The sequence below is a fragment of the Pipistrellus hanaki genome (genome assembly GCF_964339955.1).
Source record: "Pipistrellus hanaki genome assembly, chromosome: 2".
Lineage (NCBI taxonomy): Eukaryota > Metazoa > Chordata > Mammalia > Chiroptera > Vespertilionidae > Pipistrellus > Pipistrellus hanaki.
In genome coordinates, this window is record NC_140504.1 from 174,642,841 (window position 1) to 174,665,743 (window position 22,903).

At 37.0% G+C, this 22,903-nt stretch overlaps 1 protein-coding gene across 4 annotated transcripts in view; it reads right to left on the reverse strand.

Moving 5' to 3' along the window:
• Positions 1–4,433: 4,433 nt before the first annotated feature.
• Positions 4,434–22,903, reverse strand: part of IPP (intracisternal A particle-promoted polypeptide) — a 41,426-nt gene continuing 22,956 nt past the window's right edge. For 3 of the 4 annotated variants that reach the window (XM_084874575.1, XM_084874577.1, XM_084874574.1), the window contains 6 exons: positions 21,162–21,317; positions 18,807–18,974; positions 15,180–15,317; positions 13,863–13,985; positions 10,708–10,928; positions 4,434–4,865 (listed from right to left, as the gene is read on the reverse strand). In XM_084874575.1, coding sequence (XP_084730701.1) covers positions 4,641–4,865; positions 10,708–10,928; positions 13,863–13,985; positions 15,180–15,317; positions 18,807–18,974; positions 21,162–21,317 — 1,031 coding nt within the window. In that variant the 3' untranslated portion in view covers positions 4,434–4,640. The remainder of the gene's footprint in view (positions 4,866–10,707; positions 10,929–13,862; positions 13,986–15,179; positions 15,318–18,806; positions 18,975–21,161; positions 21,318–22,903) is intronic. The other variant, XM_084874576.1, reaches the window with a different exon arrangement.

Genomic DNA, 22,903 nt, shown 5'->3' on the forward strand with positions numbered 1-22,903 from the left:
GTTAATAAAAAAAAATATATACACACATATATACACACACATATACATACATACATATACATATACACACACACACACACACACACACATATATATATATATATATATATATATATATATATAAAGAGAAAACTCATACTCTTCACAAGATCATTCTCAGAAGGAAAAGCAAAACCTTGGAAGAGCAAAAATCAAAATGCTTTATTAGTGTGTGTGTGTGTGTGTGTGTGTGTGTGTATATATATATATATATTTTTTTTTTTTTTAAACAATCTGTCATTACCTAGGAAACAATAAGCATATTTACAATTATCTATTTTTCAGGGATCATGTGGACCTATTAAGGCCAAACATTGTCTTGACATTACATTTCTGCCACGTTAGTACATAATGACCCCCTTTCACAGTGCCATTTTAGGTTGCTAGTCAATAACGAAAATAAATTGGGAGCATTTATAAATCTCTCTTGAAAGCAGATTCTCTGTAACTAGAAATATTAAAGGCACATGAGCTTAAATAACCTACAAATTAACTTGACATTTCATTCCTTTACATTTTACAGATCCCAATTAGGTATTTGTGACCTTTCAGACTTTCAGAGCTTTCTGTCTGCACTATATGAGCTTTTCTTTCTTTCTTTGGGAAGATTTTTAAATTGACTTTTAAAGAGAGAAAGAAACATCAATGTGAGAGCGAAACATTGATTAATTGCCTCCTACACAACCCCACTGGGGATTGAGCCAAATCCTAGGCATATGCCCTAACTGGGAATCAAACTGGCAACCTTTTAGTGCATGGGATGATGCCCACCCAAGTGAGTCATACCGGCCAGGGCCATGAGCTTTTCTTAATACAAGCATATGGTTAAGTTATGAAGAAAAGTATTCTTGTAGGCCATTCCAAATATACTGAGTGGCCAGATTATTATGATCTCTGAACATGTAATAATCTGGCCACTCAGTGTATATCCTATATAATAATAGGCTAATATGCAAATTATCCCCTCCATCAGGAATTCGACCAGCAGGCAGGCAGCCAACTACCCATGTCCCCTTCTCTGGCCAGGCTGCCTAGACTGCACCATGCACAAATTCAGGTACCTGGCCTCATATATACTAGAGGCCCAGTGCACGAAATTCATGCATGGGGGAGGGGTGTCCTTCAGCCCAGCCTGTACCCTCTCCAATCTGGGAACCATCGAGGGATGTCTGGCAGTCGGACATCCCTCTCACAATCCAGGACTGCTAGCTCTCAACTGTTTGCCTGCCTGCCTTCCTGATTGCCCCTAACTGCTTCTGCCTGCCAGCCTGATCACCCCCTAAACACTCCCCTGCCAGCCTGATTGATGCCTAACTGCTCCCCTGCCAGCCTGTTTGCCCCTAACTGCCATCCCCTGCAGGCCTGGTCCCCTCCAACTGCTCTCCATGCAGGCCTGAGTCCACCCCAACTGCCCTTCCCTGCATGCCTGGTCACCCCAACTTCCCTCTTCTGCCAGCCTGGTCCCTCCCAACTGGCCTCCCCTGCTGGCCATCTTATGGTGGCCATTTTGTGTCCACATGGGGGCAGGATCTTTGACCATTTGAGGGCAGCAATCTTGTGTGTTGGAGTGATGGTCAATCTGCATATTACTATTTTATTAGATAGGATAGAGGCCTGGTGCATGGGTGGGGGCCAGCTGGTTTGCCCTGAAGGATGTCCAGGATCAGGGTGGGGGTTCCCTTGGGGCGTGAAGTGGCCTGGGTAAGGGGCCTGTGGTGGTTTGTAGGCCGGCCACGCCCCCTAGTGACCCAAGCGGAGGCCCTGGTATCTGGGGGTTATTTATCTTCTACAATTGAAACTTTGTAGCCTGGAGTGGAGCCAAGCCTCCTGCTTGCTCCATGGCAGCAGTCATTTCAGTTGGAGGTTCTGTATCTTCTATAATTGAAACTTTGCAGCCTTTAGTGGAGGCCTGGGCAGGCCAGAGTGTGTGGAAAGCTTGACTTCCGCCATTGCCTTGGGCAACCCTAGCCTTCCACTCTTTCCAGCTCCATGGCTGCCGCCATTTCTGTTTGGATTTGTTTACCTTCTATAATTGTAACTTTGTAGCATTGAATGGAGGCCTAGGCCTACAAGGGGAGGTAGAAAGCTTGGCTTCCTTCATTGCCTGGGAAATCCAAGCCTCCCTCCTGCTCCCTGTGGCTGTGGCCATTTTAGTTGGGTTTATTTGCATATTCACTCTGATTGGCTGGTGGGCGTGGCTTGAGGGTATAATGGAGTGATGGTTAATTTGCATATTACTCTTTTATTAGGTAAGATATATATATATGTATGTACATAAATATATATATACACATATACACACACACATACACGCACACTCATACTGAGTTCAGAGATCATAATAATCTGGCCACTCAATGTATTTTGGATATTGATGCTACCTGAGTCTTTAATACTTACATAAAATTTTCATTCTAAATAAGCTGTTGATACTTATAACAATATACTGAAGGACTTTAGTAAAGGAAAGGGGGAATATACTAATCAATCCTGGAATCAGCTAGGTAAAAACCCAATTGTATGCAAGATCTTTCAGATAAATGGCTCCAACTATTTAAGTAGAAATAACTTAAAAGTGATGATCACGCCGGCACCGGTTTGGCTCAGTGGATAGAGCGTCGGCCTGCGGACTGAAGGGTCCGGTTCGATTCCGGTCAAGGGCATGTACCTTGGTTGCGGGCACATCCCCACTGGGGGGTGTGCAGGAGGCAGCTGGTCGATGATTCTCTTTCATCGACGTTTCTGACTCTCTATCCCTCTCTCTTCGTCTCTGTGAAAAATCAATAAAATATATTAAAAAAAAAAAAAAGTGATGATCACGTACACAAATCTTTCTCTTAGAACTGGACAGAGAACAATTCTTTAAAATGCTTCTCAGGGGAAAAATAAGTTTTGAGAAGTAGTTTCAGATCAGAAGCCTTTCATCTTATGAGTCAGGTCTATAAGAATTTTCACAGGTATCTAAAATTCTACCTTCTCCAAGCCAGGCAGTAGCTTTGTAGTAAACTCATAATTAGGCTTGCTCAAGTACAAGTAAGTTTTACAAAGCTAGATGATCTAATAAAATTCCATTTTCCCAAAGCCAAACAGATATTTTTGGTGCCTATTTAGAAAATAGGGGATAAATTTAGTAGGTGCATACCACCTACTGGGCTCTATCACCCATTCCATCATTCTATTGCAATAAAGGACTATCACTAAGAACCTCCTCTTAATTATTTGCATTGTCAGCACCAAGACAAAAAACGTGAGCAAAAAGCTTTTTTTTTTTTTTTAATGCTTTTATATCTCTATATAAGTAGCTAGATACTTCTAACAGTAGCTATGTGTGTCCCTCCCATATATCTCTGCCAAGAAAAAGTATAAGGCTAATCCTGGTATGTGTGGCTCACTGGTTGAGTGTCAACCTATGAACCAGGAAGTCACGGTTTGATTCCTGCTCAGGGCATATGCTTGGGATGCGGGCTCATCCTCAGTGTGGGGCATGCAGGAGGCAAGCAATCAATGATTCTCTCTCATTGATATTTTTAACTCTCTCTCCCTCTCCTGCCCTCTCTGAAATCAATGCAAATATTTTTTTTAAAAAAGTTTGGGGCTAGTGAAACTCCCAGTATGAAGTAAAAGTAAGATGTTATTTCATTGGCTATTCACTGCAAATTAAACTATGGTAAAAACAAAATTGTCCTCTGGCCCTAGACAGTTTGGCTCAGTGGACAGAGCATTGGCCTGTGGACCAAAGGGTCCTGTGGTTTGATTCTGGTCAAGGGCACCTACCTTGGTTGCAAGCTCCTTCCTGGCCTAGGCCCCAGTCAGGGCTCATGCAGAGACAACTAATCAATATCTCTCACATTGATATTTCTCTCCATCTTTCCCTCTCTGATCCTAAAAATTAATGAAAAAATATCCGCAGACGAGGATTTAAAAAAAAGAAAAAAGAAAAATTGTGCTCTGGATTACATTATGAATTTTTGACACTTTGAAACTGTTCCACTGATACTCTTTTTTTAAAAAATATACCTTTATTGATTTCAGAGAGGAAGGGAGAGTAAGAGAGAAATAGAAACATCAATGATGAGAGAGAATCACTGATTGGCTGCCTCCTGCATGCCCCCCACTGGGGATCAAGCTTGCAACCCTGGCATGTGCCCCCAGACCAGAACCGATCCTGGACCCTTCAGTCCGCAGGCTGATGCTCTATCCACTGAGCCAAACCAGTGAGAGCTTCACTGATACTCTTATATTACTCAGGGTCATATTACAGCTTGAATTACACTGGAGAAGCTGCTAAAGGGGCTATTTGCCAAGAAGTTTCTAGTAAATAATTTTTATAAATAGGACTCTTAACAGAACAATTCTTGACCATAAATAGCATTTCTATAAGTAAGCGTGGCAAATTTTTGTGAGCTCTTTATTAATTTAGGACATATTCCATACCCTTTTCACTCAAATTCTTAGAAAAATAATTTTTAGTTATTTATCTATCAAATACATGGAAAATTTAACAGAATCAAAGGGTCCTATGACCAACTACATGGGTGATTTGCAAAAAGTCAGAACCTATATTTTAAAAATGTTTCTTGTGCTCTCTGACAGTTTATAGTTCATAGCACAGCAACACCTCCTTCACAACGACTGGTGATCATATTACCGATTTCAGTCCATGTATCTGAATGAGGGTTATAAACTTCAACTGAGTCCAAGGTACCTGGTGCCAAGAAATCATGGCTGGAAGATCGACCTCCAGAAACATACAGAAGCCCATTGACTGCCACAACACACATGCCTGCTCTAGGCACTTTCATTGAGGCAACTTCAACCCACTTTTCCTGGTTAAGAGAAAAAAATAAGTTAGCAGTGTCATAAAATAATAATAGAAAAAACTGCAAAGAAATCAGATACTATGATTCTTTTTATGTTTAAGTTTCAAACTTACAATCCAGTCACATCAGTATATAGAACATTTTAAAATAAACTTTCAAGTAGATGTAGACAAAGTAGTAAATTTAGATGAAAATAATTGAAAAGTCTGTGATTAATTATAAATTATTATCACAAAGTAAATCTAGAGATTCTATATAGGCAGGCATTTTTAAAAACTAGTTCTATGGAATACAAGTAGGTAATGTGTGCACGTGCGTGATAAATCTCCATGAAAGTGACATAGCAAAAAACACTTGCCAAATTATTTGACCATGTAATCCTTTTTGCAAGGACCATCTAGTGGAGTTAGTACTGCAGAACATACTTCAGAAAAGTAGTCGCCAAAACCAGTTTGGCTCAGTGGATAGAGCGTTGACCTGTGGACTGAAAGGTCCCAGGTTCAATTTCAGTCTAGGGCATGTACCTTGGTTGCGGGCACATCCCTGGTGGGAGATTTGCAGGAGGCAGCTGATTGATGTCTCTCTCTCATCGATGTTTTTAACTCTCTATCCCTCTACCTTTCTCTCTGCAAAAAATCAATAAAAATATATATTTTTTTAAAAAAAAAGGTAGTATAGATTGGGGGTTGGAAAACTATTTGTGTAAGACTACAAACTAAAAATTTTTTCCACATTAAAAAGTTATTAAAAAACAAACAAAAATAAGCCAGGCTGGTATGGTTCAGTGGATTGAGCATCATCCCATGGACCAAGAGGTCCCAGGTTTAATTTCAGGTTGTGGGCTCAATTTCCAACCAGAGGCATGCAGGAGATAGCTAATCGATGTGTCTCTCTCATCAATGTTTCTATCTCTTTCTCCTTCTTCTTTCTTCTCTATCTAAAAACCAATACAAACATATAAAAAACAAACAAAAATACCCCTAGCCAGTTTGGCTCAGTGGATAGTGTCAGTCTGCGGACCAAAGGGTCCCAGGTTTGATTCTGGTCAAGGGCATATACCTCAGTTACAGATTCCTTTCTGGCCCGGTCCCTGGTCAGGGCTTGTGACCAAATACATGTGTGATTTGACATGTGTTGCTGTGCTATGAACTATAAACTGTCAGAGAGCACAAGAAACATTTTTAAAATATAGATTCTGACTTTTTGCAAATCACACATGTATTTGGTCATAAGACCCCAGGACACAACCAATTGTGTTTCTCTGACATCGATATTTCTGTCTTTCCCTCTCTTCCACTCTTCTCTAAAAATCAATGGAAAAATATCCTCAGGTGAGGATTAAAAAAATAATAATAAAATAAGTTAAGTAAATAAATAAATATAAAATTGCCAAAAGAAGATTGTGGCCCTTGAACAAAAAGTTTGCTAAAGCCTGGTATATGTTATTCCCTGAAGAAATTTCAGTAATCTGCTATAGGCAAAATGAGTTATAAATCCCTACTTCAGAGAAAATTCTATACCCAGAAAATAGAAAAGTTAATAAAGGTCCTGGGAAATAATCAAAAAAGAAATGAGCAAGTAGCCAGGTAAAAAAGGATCCTGGAAATAAAGTAAATGATGAACAAAGTTTATAAAATCATGAAAAGTGAATAATGATTATTCCTCAATGCTAGAAAGTGAAATTAAAAAAAAAAAGTATTGATTGATTTGAGAGAGAAAGAGAGGAAGGGAGGCATAGAGCGGGTGGGGGATATCAATTTGTTATTCCACTTATTTATGCACTCATTGGTTGATTCTTGTATGTGCCCTGATAGGAGATTGATTCCTCAACCTTGGTTTATCAGGACTACATTCTTTTTTTTTCTTTTTAATATATTTTATTGATTTTTTACAGAGAGGAAGGGAGAGGGATAGAGAGCTAGAAACATCGAGAGAGAAATGTCGACCAGCTGCCTCCTGCACAGCCCCCACCGGGGATGTGCCTGCAACCAATGTACATGCCCTTATCCGGAATCGAACCTGGGACCTTCCAGTCCGCAGGCCGATGCTCTATCCACTGAGCCAAACCGGTTCCGGCATCAGGACTACATTCTAACCAACTGAGCTACCAGGCCAGGTTTAGTCCCTGAGGACAGGGACTTAATGAGCCTCATATCCCAGTATCCAGTATAGCTGTACCACATTATAGCAAGTCAATGTGTTTGCTGATTTGAACGTAAATGTATGTATGGTATCAAATGGGTACTAGACTTACTGTGGTAATCACTTCGTAAGGTATATAAATGACTAATCACTATGTTGTACCTACCAGAAAGTAATATAATATTGTGCCAACTATAATTGAAAAATAAAATTGAAAAGCCCAGATATAAATATTTCCAAGGTTCTAAAGGAAAGCATAAAATAGTGATGAGAGAAGTAGAAAACAAAACAAACAAACAAACAAAAGACCTTTTAGAGTTAAAAAATACAGTATCTGAAATGAAAAATTCCCTATAGTGGTTTAGGCAGTACAAATTAGAAGCTTAGATATGCAGAAGTTTAATGAACTTAAAGACACAGCAATAGAAACTATCCGAACTGATAGTTTCAATTATGCAGGGTGAATAAGTTCTAGAGATATAATGTTCAGCATGGTGGCTACAGTTAATAATACTATATTCTATACTTGAAATTTGCTAAGAAAGCAAATCTTATGTGCTCTCATCACACTCAAAAAAAGGAACAGGGAAACTATGTGAGGTGGTGGATATATTAATTAGCCTGATTGTGATAATCATTTTATAATGTAAACTAGAGGCCCAGTGCATGAATTCGTGCATGGGTGGGTTCCCTCGGCCTGGCCTGCAATCAGGACTGTTTCACCCAGTCCCAATCGGCAGGACCCCAGCAGCAAGATAACCTACAGGTCAGAGCATCTGCCCTCTGTGGTCAGTGCATATCATAGGACTGGTCAAGCGGTTGATAGATTGGTCAGATACTTAGGATATTAGGCTTTTATTATGTAGGATGTATATCAAAATGTCACACTGTACACCTTAAATATATGCAACTTTTATATGTCAGTTATATCTCAATAAAGCTGGAAAATAAAAAACAAATTGAGAACAAAGAGAAAAAAAGATGGGGAAAAATTTAAGATCCTCAGTGATCTATGGGACAATATCAAGTGATCTTACATGTCTATTATTGAAGTCCCAGTAAAAGAGCAAGAAAATATTTGAAGAAATATGGCTGACAACATTGATGGAAGCTATATTCCCAAAGATTCAAGAATTTCAATGAATTCCAAGCAGGTTAAACACAAAACTCCAATGAGAAACACATAATCAAGTTACTGGAATCCTATGATAAAGAGAAAACCTTAAAAGCTGCCAAAGAAAAAGAGACACATTACATATAGGGAAAACTACTGACTTCCCATCAGAAACAAAGCAAGAAGATAAATACCTTTAAGGTAATAGGAAAAAATACTCAACAACCTATAATTCTATACTCAGCAAAATATCTTTAGAAGTGAAGGTGGAAAAAAAGAACTTCAGAAAATGGAAGTTAAGCTAAGCTAATAGAATCATTGCTAGCAGAGCAACACTGAAATACTTTTAAAAGTTCTTTAGGCTAAGAGAAAATGATATGAGATACAAAATTAGCTCTGAACAAAAGAATAAATAAAACTAGAAATGGTAAACATATGCATAATTATCAAAGACTTTCTCATTAAAATGTATTTCAAATATAATTTATTAAATAACTATAACAATAAATACAGAAATAAAATAGCACAAACTATTAGAGTTGGGAATGAAAATATGTTTTTGTAAGTTTCTTACATTGAAAATAAAGTAGTATAATATTTTTTGAAGTTAAATTTGATACATTAAAATATACATGTTTATAATGTAAATTTATATAATATATAATGTAAGCCCTAAAGCTCCTAGAAAAAAAGGTGAAGAGATATGGTTAATTGCAAAATAAATAAAACAATCAACATAAAGATAGAAAAAGGGAGGAAATGAAAAAGAAAGATTATACAAATAAAAAACAACAAAATAAAAAGTCTAAAAACCACCCATATCTGTAATAACGTTACATATAAATAGTAAAAATTATAAATATTCCATTTGAAAGTCAGATATTGCCAAGTTGTATAAAAAACAGAGACCACAAATATATGTTATCCTACAAGAGATGCAGTTTGTGAAGACAGATTTAAAGTAGAAGGGAAGCTAAAACCGGTTTAGCTCAGTGGATAGAGCATTGGCCTGCAGACTGAAAGGTCCCAGGTTCCATTCTAATCAAGGGCATGTACCTTGGTTACGGGCACATCCCCAGTAGGGGGTGTGCAAGAGGCAGCTGATCGATGATTCTCTCATCAATGTTTCTAACTCTCTATCACTCTCTTTTCCTCTCTGTAAAAAATCAATAAAATATATTAAAAAAAAAAAAAGACAGGACATGCATGTTACTTATATATGAAAACAGGGAAATAACCAAAATTCTGATGTGATACCATAATCAATATAAATAAATAAGTAAATAAATAAAGTAGAAGGGAAAAAAGATACCATGCAAATACTAATCAAAACACAACTTGGTTACATTAATGGTTGCATTAATGGTTACATTAATATCAGGCAGAGTAGACTTCAGAACAAAGGTTATTACAGAGGTAAAGAAAAATCTTTCATACTATAAAAGGATGAATTAATCAAGCAGACATAATAATCTCAATGTGTATAGACTTAATAACAGAGGTTCAGAAATGTAAAGCAAAAATAGACAAATCCATGATAGGTGGAGATTTCAACACTTCTTTCTTAGTAATTTGCAAAAAAAATGACACAAGTTGGACATACTTAAACAACACTAAATAAGTTGATTTAACTGACATTTATAGAACTCTACACTCAACAACAGCAGAAAACAAATTCTTTTCAGGTGCATATGAAATATTTATCACCACAAAAAAAAAAGAAAAGAAATATTTATCACCACAAGTATGATCTTTGATCACAATGAAATTAAATTAGAAATTACTAACACAAAGATATCTGGAAAATCCCCAAGTATTTGGAAATTAAATAACACCTCTCTAATAACTCAATGGTCAAAGAAGGAATTACCAGGAAAATTAGAAGATATTTTGAGATAAATGCCAATTAAAACAAAACATCAAAATGTGTGGGGTGTAGTTAAAGAAGCACTTGAAAACAATTTATAGCTTTAAAGGTTTATTACATTATAGGAAAAGAAAGGTCTGAAAGTCAATCAGATAAGCCTCCACTTTAAGATTCTAGAAAAAGAAGAGCAAATTAAACCCAAAAATAAATATTGGGGTAAAAAAACAGGAACAGAAATAAATGAAATAGGAAGTGGACAATAAAAAAAAAAAAAAAAAAAAAAAAAGTGGACATAAGTAGAAAAAAAAATCAATGACACCAAAAGTTACTTCTTTTGAAAAGAGAACTCCATGATCAACATCATAAATGAAAGAACGTACATAACTACAGATCTTTTTTGTTGTTAATCCACACCCAAGGATATTTTCCCACTGATTCTGAGAGAGGGTGAAGAGGGGTGGGAGGGAGAAGACAGAGAGAGAGAGAGAGAGAGAAACATTGATGTGAGAGAGACACATCGATTGGTTGCCTCCCACACTGGCCCCAACCAGGGCCAGGGATTAAGCCTGCAACTGAGGTACGTGCCCTTGATCATAATTGAACCTGGGGCCCTGCAGTGCAGGCTGACGCTCTATCCATTGAGCCAAACTCGCTAGAGTACTACAGATCTTAAAGACATTTAAAAAAATAACAGGATACTAAATATTTAAAATCATCCAACCTACCTCTTCAAAGGAATATTTTTCTACAGTATGAAGAGCATCCTGAGTCTCATTCCACCCTCCAATGGAATATATGCAGTCATTGAGTGCAGCCACCCCAAGATATGCTCTCCTGGTTGCCATTGGAGGAAGTGGAGACCAACGCTTGGAAAGTGGATCATAAACTTCAAAAGAACGAAGTTCTATTCCTTCAGTGCTGATGCCCCCAATTACATAAATTAAACCTGGAAATGGAATATTTTTGCTCAGATGCTATAGAAAATAGGACACAATAATTAGCAAAAGTTATGATTTCAGTTTGTTATATTTAATATAGGGCTATAACAATTTTTTTTAAACAGAGAATTGACATCTGTCTAATTTATTACAGCTCACATTTAAGCATGTTAGAGTTAGGGGTATGAATTTACAGTGTAATTAAATTTTCAATGAACCTAATGATGCTATAAGAAAAGAAATGTCAGACAAGAATTTCCCATCGTATTGTTTGCTTGATGATCTCAAGTTCCTTATGCTACCATATATAGGTAACAAAAGAAAGGGAAAGGGACTCCCCTGCCCCCCCCTAAAACATATTATACATTTAAACCTTGCAGGCGTGGCTCAGTGGTTGAACACTGACTTCAAGAACCAGGAGGTCATGATTTGATTCCCAGTCAGGGCACATGCATGGGTTGCTAGCTGGATCCCCAAGTAGGGGGTGTGCAGGAGGCTGATCAATGATTCTCTCTCATCATTGATGTTTCTCTCACTCTCTTCATCTCTGAAATCAATAAAAATATATTAAAAAATATATTATGCACTTAAACTGTGAAAGCCTAACTGTTGTTCATATGGACATAAAATAGATAATTGAATTTAAATTATAATATTTATATGGCTAGATTAAAATATCAGATCAAACACTAGAGTATAATATAATTCATAGAGAGTTCCTTTTTAAATTTAAATTTGATTGAAACTAATGGTTCTGTCAATTTACAATCATTTCTGAGTACCCAGTGTGTTTCCCACATTCTAAAGTGAGGAGCTATAGGTTATAACTCCTCACTTTAATGGCATTTTAAGAAATGTGAACTAAATGTTAATAAACTAGCTCCAGGTATCTAGTAACCAGCTATGAAAAAAGAGAACTCACAACCTTCCTAATCTTCAGCTTCCTCATTTATAAATAAAGGGGTGGAAATATATAATCTCCAAGTTGCCTTGCCGGCTCTATGATTTTTAGTTGGGAAGATAAAAATAATAAGTACAAAACAACTAGATAACATTATAATATAGTTTGTACCGTGTAATTTGTACATTTAAATGCTAGTGGAAATCTGAGAAAGTGCTCACAAAGCAGGAAGAACTTGAGCTGGGAACAAAGTAGGCTGAGTTGTCATGTGACAATGGGCAGACTACTTCCTACTCTGCAGGTACATACAAATTTGCTCTCTAACTCTGGACAGATAATCAGGTTTTATTTGACAGAACTAACTATCTCTCAGGGTATAATAGACAATTAAAATAATGTCTATATACAATTATAATATTCAGTGCAACATTTTTCAAATCTATTGTAGCATTATATTCTACGTGAACTGAATCACAATGTACCCTATAAAAAAACACACTGTAGAAGCCTATAAGAGAATGTGGCCAAAACCGGTTTGACTCAGTGGATAGAGTGTCAGCCTGCAGACTGAAAGGTCCCGGGTTCGATTCCGGTCAAGGGCATGTACCTTGGTTGCGGGCACATCCCCGGTGGGAGATGTGCAAGAGGCAGCTGATCGATGATTCTCTCTCATCGATGTTTCTAACTCTCTGTCCCTCTCTCTTTCTCTCTGTAAAAAATTAATAAAATATATTTTAAAAAAAGAAAAAAAGAAGAGAATGTGAAGATTGGTTTTTTTATATTCTTTCCTTAGAAATACTTGCTAAGGCCTAAATGGGAGACAAAATTACAATAAAACATGACATTTAATTTAGCTCATTTATTTTTTAATCCTCACCCAAAGATATATTTTCCATTGTCTTCTAGAGAGTGGAAGGGACGAGAGAGAGAAACTGATGTGAGAGACATGCATTATTGGTTACCTCCCATAAGCACCCCTATCGGGGCTGGGGAATCTGCAACCAAAGTACGTGCCCTTGAGATTTAGTAATGCTAATGGTCTAGAACCATAACACAAACAGGAATTGAACCTGAGATCCTTCAGTCCATAGGCCAACACTCTAATTACTGAGCCAAACCAGCCAGGACAACAATGACATTTTATTTTTATTTATTCTTAAAAAATATTTTTATTGATTTGAGAGAGAAAGGGAGAGGGAGAGGGAGAGAGAAACATCAATGATGAGAGAGAATCATTGATCAGCTGTCTCCTGCACGCCCTATATCCGGGGACTGAGCCCACAACCTAGGCATGTGCCCTCGACTGGAATTGAACCCAGGACCCTTCAGTCCACAGGCCAATGGTCTATCTACTGAACAAACTGGCTAGGGCAAGAATGATATTTTAAATGCTTATTTTACTAGTCAGGTGTTTTTGCCTATCTGTAATTTTAAATTCTAACTTTGTTTATTTTGGACAAAAATATATTATTTGATAATACAGAAATAAAGAAAAAAGTTAAAAAGATATGAGATTAAAAGCAGAACTTCCATATTGTTAGTGTTAAACATTTAATACTAATAGACATAAATATATTTTTCTGTAAATAAATGCCTGTCTGTTTTTATAAATATACTGGAGGCCCAGTGCACAAAATTTGTGCACTTGGGGGAGGATTCCCTCAGCCCAGCCTGTGCCCTCTCACAATCTGGGAGCCCCATGATCCATCACCACCCCAAAGAAGTAGGCCCCGCCCACTCACTGCAGCCTGCCAGTTGTTGACCTGGGCCTCCCTCTTTGGGGTGATCAGGGAGCCCCCGATTGACTGATCGCCCTGCTGGCCGGTGGCCTGGATCTCTCTCTGCAGGGTGATCATGGGGCCATGGCCAGGCCCCTGACCAATCATACTGCACCCTCCTCCGCTGGCCTGGCACCAATGGATGTCATACCGTGGTCATCCAGATGGTTGTCCTGCTGTTCAGTTGTTCAGCCAATTTGCATATTACACTTTTATTATTATAGACGTTTTTAGGAAAAACATTTTACAAAGCAATCAATCACCTTGCATTTCACAACAGCCAAAGTAGTAGCGTGACATAGCCATGTTGCCAACTACTTCCCATTTATTTTCATCAGGATCAAATCGTTCAATGGTGTTTCCTATCTCAGATCCAACCCATCCACCTACAACCAAACAGAAAAATGTTATGTCTTATTTATCAAAAACACCTTAAAAAACATCTAACCTGACAACTTCATATTATGGATGATTATCACATGGAATAGAGGGGATATTTGTCCTAGATCACAAGAGAAGTTTGAATTTGAGTAGAACTCAGATCTTTTAACTCTCTACCTATTTTCAACTAGGAATTTAAAATAAAACAAAACAGCTGAAACTGGTTTGGCTCAGTGAATAGTGTCGGTCTGTGGACTGAAGGGTCCCAGGTTCGATTCCAGTCAAGGGCATGTACACTGGTTTCGGGCACATCTCCAGTAGGGGGTGTGCAGGGGGCAGCTGATCGATGTTTCTCTCATTGATGTTTCTAGCTCTCTATCCTTCTCCCTTCCTCTCTGTAAAAAATCAATAAAATATATCTTAAAAATAAAAATAAATAAATAAAATAAAACAAAAGTCTGCCCAATGTGGTTCAGTGGTTGAGCATAGGCCTTCTGGTTCACGGTTCAATTCCAGGTTGTGGGCTCAATTCCCAGTAGGAGGTGTGCAGGAGGCAGCAGATTGATGATGCTTCTCTCATTGATGTTTCTATCTCTCTATCCCACTCTCTTCCTCTCTCTAAAATAAAAAATATAGCTTAGCTGGCATGGCTCAGTGGTTGAGCACCGACTCATGAACCAGGTCACGGTTCAATTCTAGCCAGGGTGTATGCCTGGATTGCGAGCTTGTTCCCATGTGGGGCATGCAGGAAGCAGCCAATCAATGATTCTATCATTGCTGTTTCTATCTCCCTCTTCCTTCCTCTCAGAAATCAATAAAACATATTTTTAAAAAATAAATAAATAAAAATTTACTTTAAAAACAACAACACACAAACGTCAACATATTGCATAGGAAATTCGGTATTTTGCAAAACTGTCTTTTGAAACAACTTCTGCATATTTAGACTGCTTATACTAATCATGCAGTTTAACTTTCAGCTAAAGAGCTTCATTGGATATCTCATTCATATTTTATCTCCATCTCTTTCTAAGAACTCCACATTTGACAATATCCCCCAACTAATAGTATTTTGAGAAGAATAATTTATAAAGCTGAAAGGAAAATGTTTCTTATGGGAGGGAAGGAAAATTTCTAAGTAATCAGAATCTAAGAATTTAAATAACATTAGGTATCCTTAAATTGAACAGCATAATTACCCAAAGCATAGATAGCCCCATAACACACACATACTCCCAAGCCACAGCGGGGATGATTCATTGAAGCTACAGTTGTCCACTGTTTAGTAACTGGATCATAGCATTCAGTACAATCAAAAATCATTGAATCTTTTTCACCTAAGTTAAATAAAAGAGACACAGATGAGGAGATTTAGTAATGCTCATAGTCTAAAATACAATATTCAGTAGCATTCATGTTGTCAGAAATTCAACTATTATGTCTGATTTTATACTATTTCTTAAAATTCACTTGCCCTGCAAGTGTTAGTTTGAAATCATAGCACTATCATTTAGTAAAGTCCATTTAATGCAGTAATGGCACAATTTTCCTATTATCTATTTCTAATTCTAGCACCCAAACAATCCACACAACTTGCATTTTGACAATTGTAAAATTTTAGTTCTACCAGTAATGTAATTCTTATCTAGCAACAAACAGAAAATAGTGTGGTGAAGGCCTGGGGGGAAGTGGGGACAGGTCAATGGGGAATAAAGGGGGACATCTATAATACTTTCAATAATAAAGATAAACTTAAAAAAAAACACCTCAAAACACTGAGTTGTATACATGGATTTGATACCTGTAGTCACTTTGTCTAAAAATATGAAAAAAATTAAGTGGAAATTAATGGAATTTATTGGAAAATGGGCAAAACTACAGTTTAACTATGATTTAAGCTGTGGCAAGAAGTACTACATCACACATATAAGTAAATAACAATATAAAAGAAGATACCAATTATATATATATATATATATATATATATATATATATACACACACACACACACACACACACACATAAGTATAATACATATGTAATCTAAATATATAATTTATCTATAGGTCCATATATTTATCTTTGTGTGTGTGTGTATATACATATATATATATATATATATATATATATATATATATATATTTATGTAAAATACATCTTTGAGCATAAGAAAAAGATATTACTTAAAATAGAATTTAAAAAATACTATACCTAGGAGTAAATCTAATAAAAGTTTGCATAAGACCTCATAAAATTTTTAATTAAGGGATATCTAAATAAATGAAGAGATGTATCATCTTCATGAATTGGAAGCGTCAGTGTAAAGATGATACCCTCCTACAAAGGTGTGTCTGTGGTTTCCTGTCTTTGGACACATAAGAATTGGAGGCAAAGAAGTAGAATTGGAGAAGTCTGGAGCCAGCTTGCTCCCTGCAGGCTCAAGATCAACCATCCCACATAGGAAGAAAAGAAGAAAAAAAACAACAAACACACGAGATGATTATTGCCCTAGCCAGTTTGGCTTAGTGGATAGAGTGTCGGGCCCATGGACTGAAGGGTCCTGGGTTTGAATCTGGTCAAGGGCATCTATCTAGGTTGCAGGCTTGATCCCCGACCCTAGACAGGACTTATGTGCGTGGGAAACCAGTGATGTGTCTCTTTCACATTGATGTTTCTCTCTCTCTCTGCCTCTCCCTCTTTTCCAATGGAAAAATATCCCAAGTTGAGGATTAACAACAACAAAATTACACACACACACACACACACACACACACACACACACATTTCCCAAACTGGTTTATAGATATAATATAATCCCAATTTTTGAAAAAATATTTTTTTTGGTTACATTTAACACAACATAAAATTACTATCTTTTTTTTTTTTTTAATATATTTTATTGATTTTTCACAGAGAGGAAGAGAGAGGGATAGAGTTAGAAACATCGATGAGAGAGAATCATCGATCAGCTGCCTCTTGCACACCTACTACTGGGGATGCGCCCGCAACCAAGGATGCGCCCTTGACTGGAATCGAACCCGGGACCTTTCAGTCTGCAGGCCAACGCTCTATCTACTGAGCCAAACCAGTCCCATCAAAATTACTATCTTTTAAAAAATATATATTTTATTGATTTTTTACAGAAAGGAAGGGAGAAGGACAGAGAGCTAGAAACATCGATGAGAGAGACATCGAACAGCTGTCTTCTGGCATCGATCAGCTGCCTTCTGCACACCCCCCACTGGGGATGTGCCCGTAACCAAGGTACATGCCCTTGACCAGAATAGAACCTGGGACCCTTCAGTCTGCAGACTGACGATGTATCCACTGAGCCAAACCAGTTTCGGCTAAAATTACTATTTTAACCATTTAAAAAAAAATTACTTATTTATTTATTCTTTTATTTTAACCATTTTTAAGTTTACAGTTCAGTGATGTTAAACAATTCACATGTTGTGTAGTCATCACAACCATCCATCCCTTAACCCTTTTCATCTTATCAAACTGAAACTCTATACATATTAAACAAAAACACCCCATTTTTACCTCTCCTGGCCTCTAGCAATTACCATTATACTTTGTCTTTATGATTTTGACTATTCTAAGTACCTCACATAAGTGGAATTATACAGTATTATTTTTAAAAACAAACTGATTCTGAAATTTATATGGGAAGTACAAAGGATCTAGAATAGGCAAGCACTCCCAGAAATTAAGGAGAAACTATCCTATTAGGTAAGTTTATTAGACTTAAATAGAGCTATAATAATTAATATAGAGAGAGATAAATAAACCAATGGAACAGAAAAGAAATCTAGAAACAGATCCATGGATATATGATTACTAGGCAAATGACAGCAGAGCAGTGAAGAATGAAAAGTTTTTGTATGCTAGGATAATTGGTTATATCTATATAGGAGGATAAAGGAAACTGGTTCCATACTCACACTATCCATAAAAATTCAATTCCAGGTAGATTACAGACAAAAATGTAAATACAATAGAAAACTATAAAATTTTAGAAAGCAGTAAGCATATGTATCCTCATGACTCTGGAGTAGGGAAGGATTTCTTTAAAAAGGTAAAAGAAACACCATAAAGGAGAAAAATAATAGAGTTGGCTACATTAAAATTAAAAACATTTGTTTATCAAAAGATACTATAAAAAGTTCTGGCTGGTGTGGCTCAGGTTGGTTGGAGCCTCAATCCAGGTCCTGAAAGGTTGCTGGTTCGATTTCTGGTCAGAGCACATACCTGGGTTGTGGGTTGCGGGGGCAAGAAAGGGAGGCAGTCAATTGATGTTTCTCTCATACATAGATGTTTCTCTCTCTCTCTCTCTCTCTCTCTCCCCCCCCACCCTTCCCCTCTAAAGTCTGTAAAAACATACCTTCAGTAGAAGATTAAAAAATAAAAATAGATACCATAAAAGTGAAAGGTGAAGCAGCAGAGTAGGAAAGATTTGCAGCACATTTAACTATCAATATATATATAAAAATTTATAATTTTATTTTTTTTATTGATTTTCCACAGAGAGGAAGGGAGAGGGACAGAGAGCTAGAAATGTCGATGAGAGAGAAACATTGACCAGCTGCCTTCTGCACCCCCCCCCACCGGAGATGTGCCCGCAACCAACGTACATGCCCTTGACCAGAATCGAACCTGGGACCTTTCAGTCCACAGACCGACACACTATCCACGCTATTCAATAAATATTTATTAAGCACAATGTAGCTATGTATATCCCATAGCCTCACAATATATGTAAAGCATATAAGCCAATTTATAGCTAGAGATTAATAAGGGAAATAAGACATTCTCATCATTACCTCCAATAGCATAGACCATCCCTCCCAGAACGGCTACTCCCAGCCCACATCGAGCTTGATGAAGTGAAGATACAGTAGTCCAGTACTGGCTAAAGGTGTCAAAACGTTCTACGCAGCTGAGGGCTCTGCTATCACTCCAACGACCACCCTGCAACCGAGTATATCCACCTGAACAAAGGAAGGAAAGGAGGAACACAGCAAATCCCATACTGCTAAATATGGAAATGGTAATAAGAAGAAAAATCTAGCCCTCTACATCTAGACATTCTATATAATAAAAGGCTAATATGCAAATTGTCCCCTTGACCGGGAGTTCGACCAGTGTGGCTGCCTGTGGCCCCTCCCACTGGCTAACTCCACTCCCTATTAGCTCCCTCTCCATCGGGGTTGGAGCGACCAGCCAACCTCCCATGGCCCCTCCCTCCAGCTAGCCCAGCCCCAATCGGCCCCAATCTGGCCGGCCAGCCAGACTCCACCCATGTACGAATTCATGCACCGGGTCTCTAGTTTATATTATAACTATTTATAACAAGGAATAAATGCTTTAGAGCTTGCCATATATATATTATTCTTAAATGTGTCAAATCCTGAAAGATTGTGGCTTAAATAAAGTGAATTAACCACAATGTTGTACTATGTGGTCTTAGTTATATAGAATATTAGATAAAACATAAATCTAGCCCTTGCTGGTATGCTCAGTGGTTAGAGTGTTGGCATGCAGACCAAAGGGTCTCAGGTTCCATTCCTGGTCAAGGGCATACTCCCAGGTTGCAGGTTTGATCTCCAGCCTTGGTTGGAGGGTGAGGATGTGGAAGGCAATAAATCCATTCGTCTCCCTCACATTGATGCTCTCTCTTTTCCCCTCCCTTCCACTGTCTCTAAAAAAATTAATGGGGGGAAAATATCCCCATTGGGTGAGGATTAACAACAACAAAAAACAAAACCCCAAAAAACAAAAAAAACCCACCATAATCTAGGAGCTGGTTTTCTGTCTAGTTAAAAAGTTTCTGCCCTTGGCAGTGTGGCTCAGTTGGTTGAACTTCATTCTGTGCACCAAAAGGTCATAGTCTGATTCTGTCAAGGCACATGCTCACCTTTTGCTCCATCCCCGGTCAGGGTGCATGCAGGAGGCAGGGGATCGATGTTTTTTTTTCTCTCTCTCTCTTTCTCTCTCTCTCTCTTTGGGAAAAAAGAAGAAAAAAAGGGAAAAGAAATAAATAAAAACATATTTTTTAAAAAGTCTCATTATGACCTCTATTAGGGTCTCAATTAAAAATTCTGAATTGAGTCCTGCTAGCGTAGCTCAGTTGAGTGTCATCCCATGCAGCAAGACGTTGCTGATTTGATTCCTGATCAAGGCACACACTGTACTTGTGGGCTCAAACCCCATTAGGGGGTGTACAGGTGTCAGCAGATTGTTTTCTCTCTCTCTCTCTCTCTCTCTCTCTCTCTCTCTCTCTCTCTCTCTCTCTCTCCTTTCCACTCTATCTAAAAAAATTAATAAAAACACATATTTTTAAAAAATGGGTAGTTGAAATTCACATTTGACTGCACATCTCATTAAAAAAGTTTAGTATGCACTAAAATTATACATTTATACATTATTGCATATATAAAATTATAATATAATTACATACATATATTTATATATAAATTATATTATCCATATAAATCTAGGCGATCTGTCAATACTAATATATATGTATATATATGTGCGTGTGTGTGTGTATATATAAATATATATATATATAAAATACTGATATGGTTTAATGCTTTTAAAATAAAAATAAAGAGAGGTTTTAATATGTTCATCTGATATGCCTATGGATTATCCTGCACACCCACACTTTGGAGACGGCTAGTTCTTATCATCCCTAATGATCATCTATGACACTGTGAATAGTTAATATTTTTGAGGTTCATTTTCCTTCCTGCATTGCAACATGAAGATTAAAATCAGATACTCCTGAAGCAAATTTTCAACTTTTAAAGAATATTTCTGTAGTCAGTTATTGACAATAATTGAGTAATCTAAGAACCAAAAATTCAGATCACAGAGTGATGTCAAATGAGAAGCTATTTAATTTTTAGATGCGTTCACTGTAATATATAACGACAATTTATAAATCTGTAGTCTGCATGTAAAATTAAATATTAAATACATGAATATTCTGACATTTATAATAACAATAAAATATTAAAAGATTTTGATCCTGAAAATAAAGATAACCTCTATCACCATTATAAAATTGTACATCTAAAACCTATATAATTTTATTAACCAATGTCACTCCAATAAATACAATGTAAAAAGAGAAAGAAAAAAAAAAAGAATAAATAAATAAAGATTCTCACCTACTGCATACAGATATTTCCTTGCTTTCTTCCGAGGTCGAACCTTAGATGTCTGCAGAAAACTACAAAACTTGTTCTCTTTGGGAGACTTGCACACTTCACAGTACTCTTTCAAAAGTGTTTGCAACGCAACACGAAGATTAAAATCAGACACTCCTAAAGCAATGTTTAAAAAGATAATGTTTAATCAACTTTTAAATAATATTGAAATGATATGCTTACATAAAAATATTTGACAACTAAAAATAAAAACTTATCATCAAACAATGGTGTGATTTAACCACACCATTTCCTATAATACCAAATATTATTTTTCTCATTGTTACTAAAAAATATACTTTCCTTAAATATATTTTTTTAAATATATTTTTATTGATTTTAAAGAGGAAGTTTAAGGGAGAAAGAGAAACATCAATGATGAGAGAGAAACATTGATCGGCTGCCTCCTGCATGCCCCACACTGGGGATCAAGCCTGTAATAGGGAATCAAACTGTGATCTCATAGGTTGACACTCAACTAGAGCAGCGTTTTTCAACCACTGTTCCGCGGCACACTAGTGTGCCGCGAGATGTTGCCTGGTGTGCCGTAGGTGCAGACAAGACAAGAATTTTATAATTTTTCACTATTTTGTTTACTTAATATTTCATAATAAAGTAATTATAAAATACTTTCTTTGTGTTTATTTGATTCCTATTCAAGAGAATTACTTTATATATAGTCAATATAGGCACAGAGTTAAATTTTTTAACATTTCCTAATGGTGGTGTGCCTCGTGATTTTTTTCATGAAACAAGTGTGCCTTTGCCCAAAAAAGGTTGAAAAACACTGAACTAGAGTCATGCTGGCTGGGCCAAAGATTTAAAAAAAAAAAAAATACTTCATGGCCCTGATCGGGTAGCTCAGTTGGTTAGAGTGTTGCCTGATATGCTAAGGTTACGGGTTCTATCCCAGGTCAGGGCACATATAAAAACCAACCAATGATTGCATAAATAAGTAAAACAAACCCTGACTGGTTTGGCTCAGTGGATAGAGCGTAGGGCTGCGGACTGAAGGGTCTCAGGCTCGATTCCAGTCAAGGGCATGTACCTTGGTTACGGGCACATCCCCAGTAGGGGGTGTGCAAGAGGCAGCTGATTGATGTTTTTAATTCTCTATCCCTCTCCCTTCCTCTCTGTAAAAAGTCAATAAAATATATTTTAAAAAATAAGTAGAACAACAAATCAATGTTTCCTTTTCTTAAGTTTTTGTTGATTGTTTTAGAGAGAAAGGGAGAGGGAGAGAAACATCAATGTGAGAGCGATACTTTCATTGGTTGCCTTCCAAAAACATCCTTAAAGGGTATCAAACCTGTAACCTGGACATGTGCCCTGAACAGAAATTGAACTGGCAACCTTTTAGTGCACAGGATGATGCTCAACAAACTGAGTCACAATGACCAGCACACAAATTGATGTTTCTCTCTCATTCTCTTTCTAAAACCAATAAAAACACTTTTATTTAAAAAATGCTTCAGCCCAACTGGTGTTGCTCAATGGTTATGCATCGACTTACGAACCAGGAGGTCACAGTTGGATTCCTGGTCAGGGCACATGTTGTTGTTGTGCGTGTGCAGGAGGCAGCCGATCACTGATTCTCTCTCATCTCTATCCCTCTCCTTTACTCTATGAAATCAATAAAAAATATTTTTAATAATGCTTCATACTAGACAATTATAAAAATATATATTTTATTGATTTTTTAC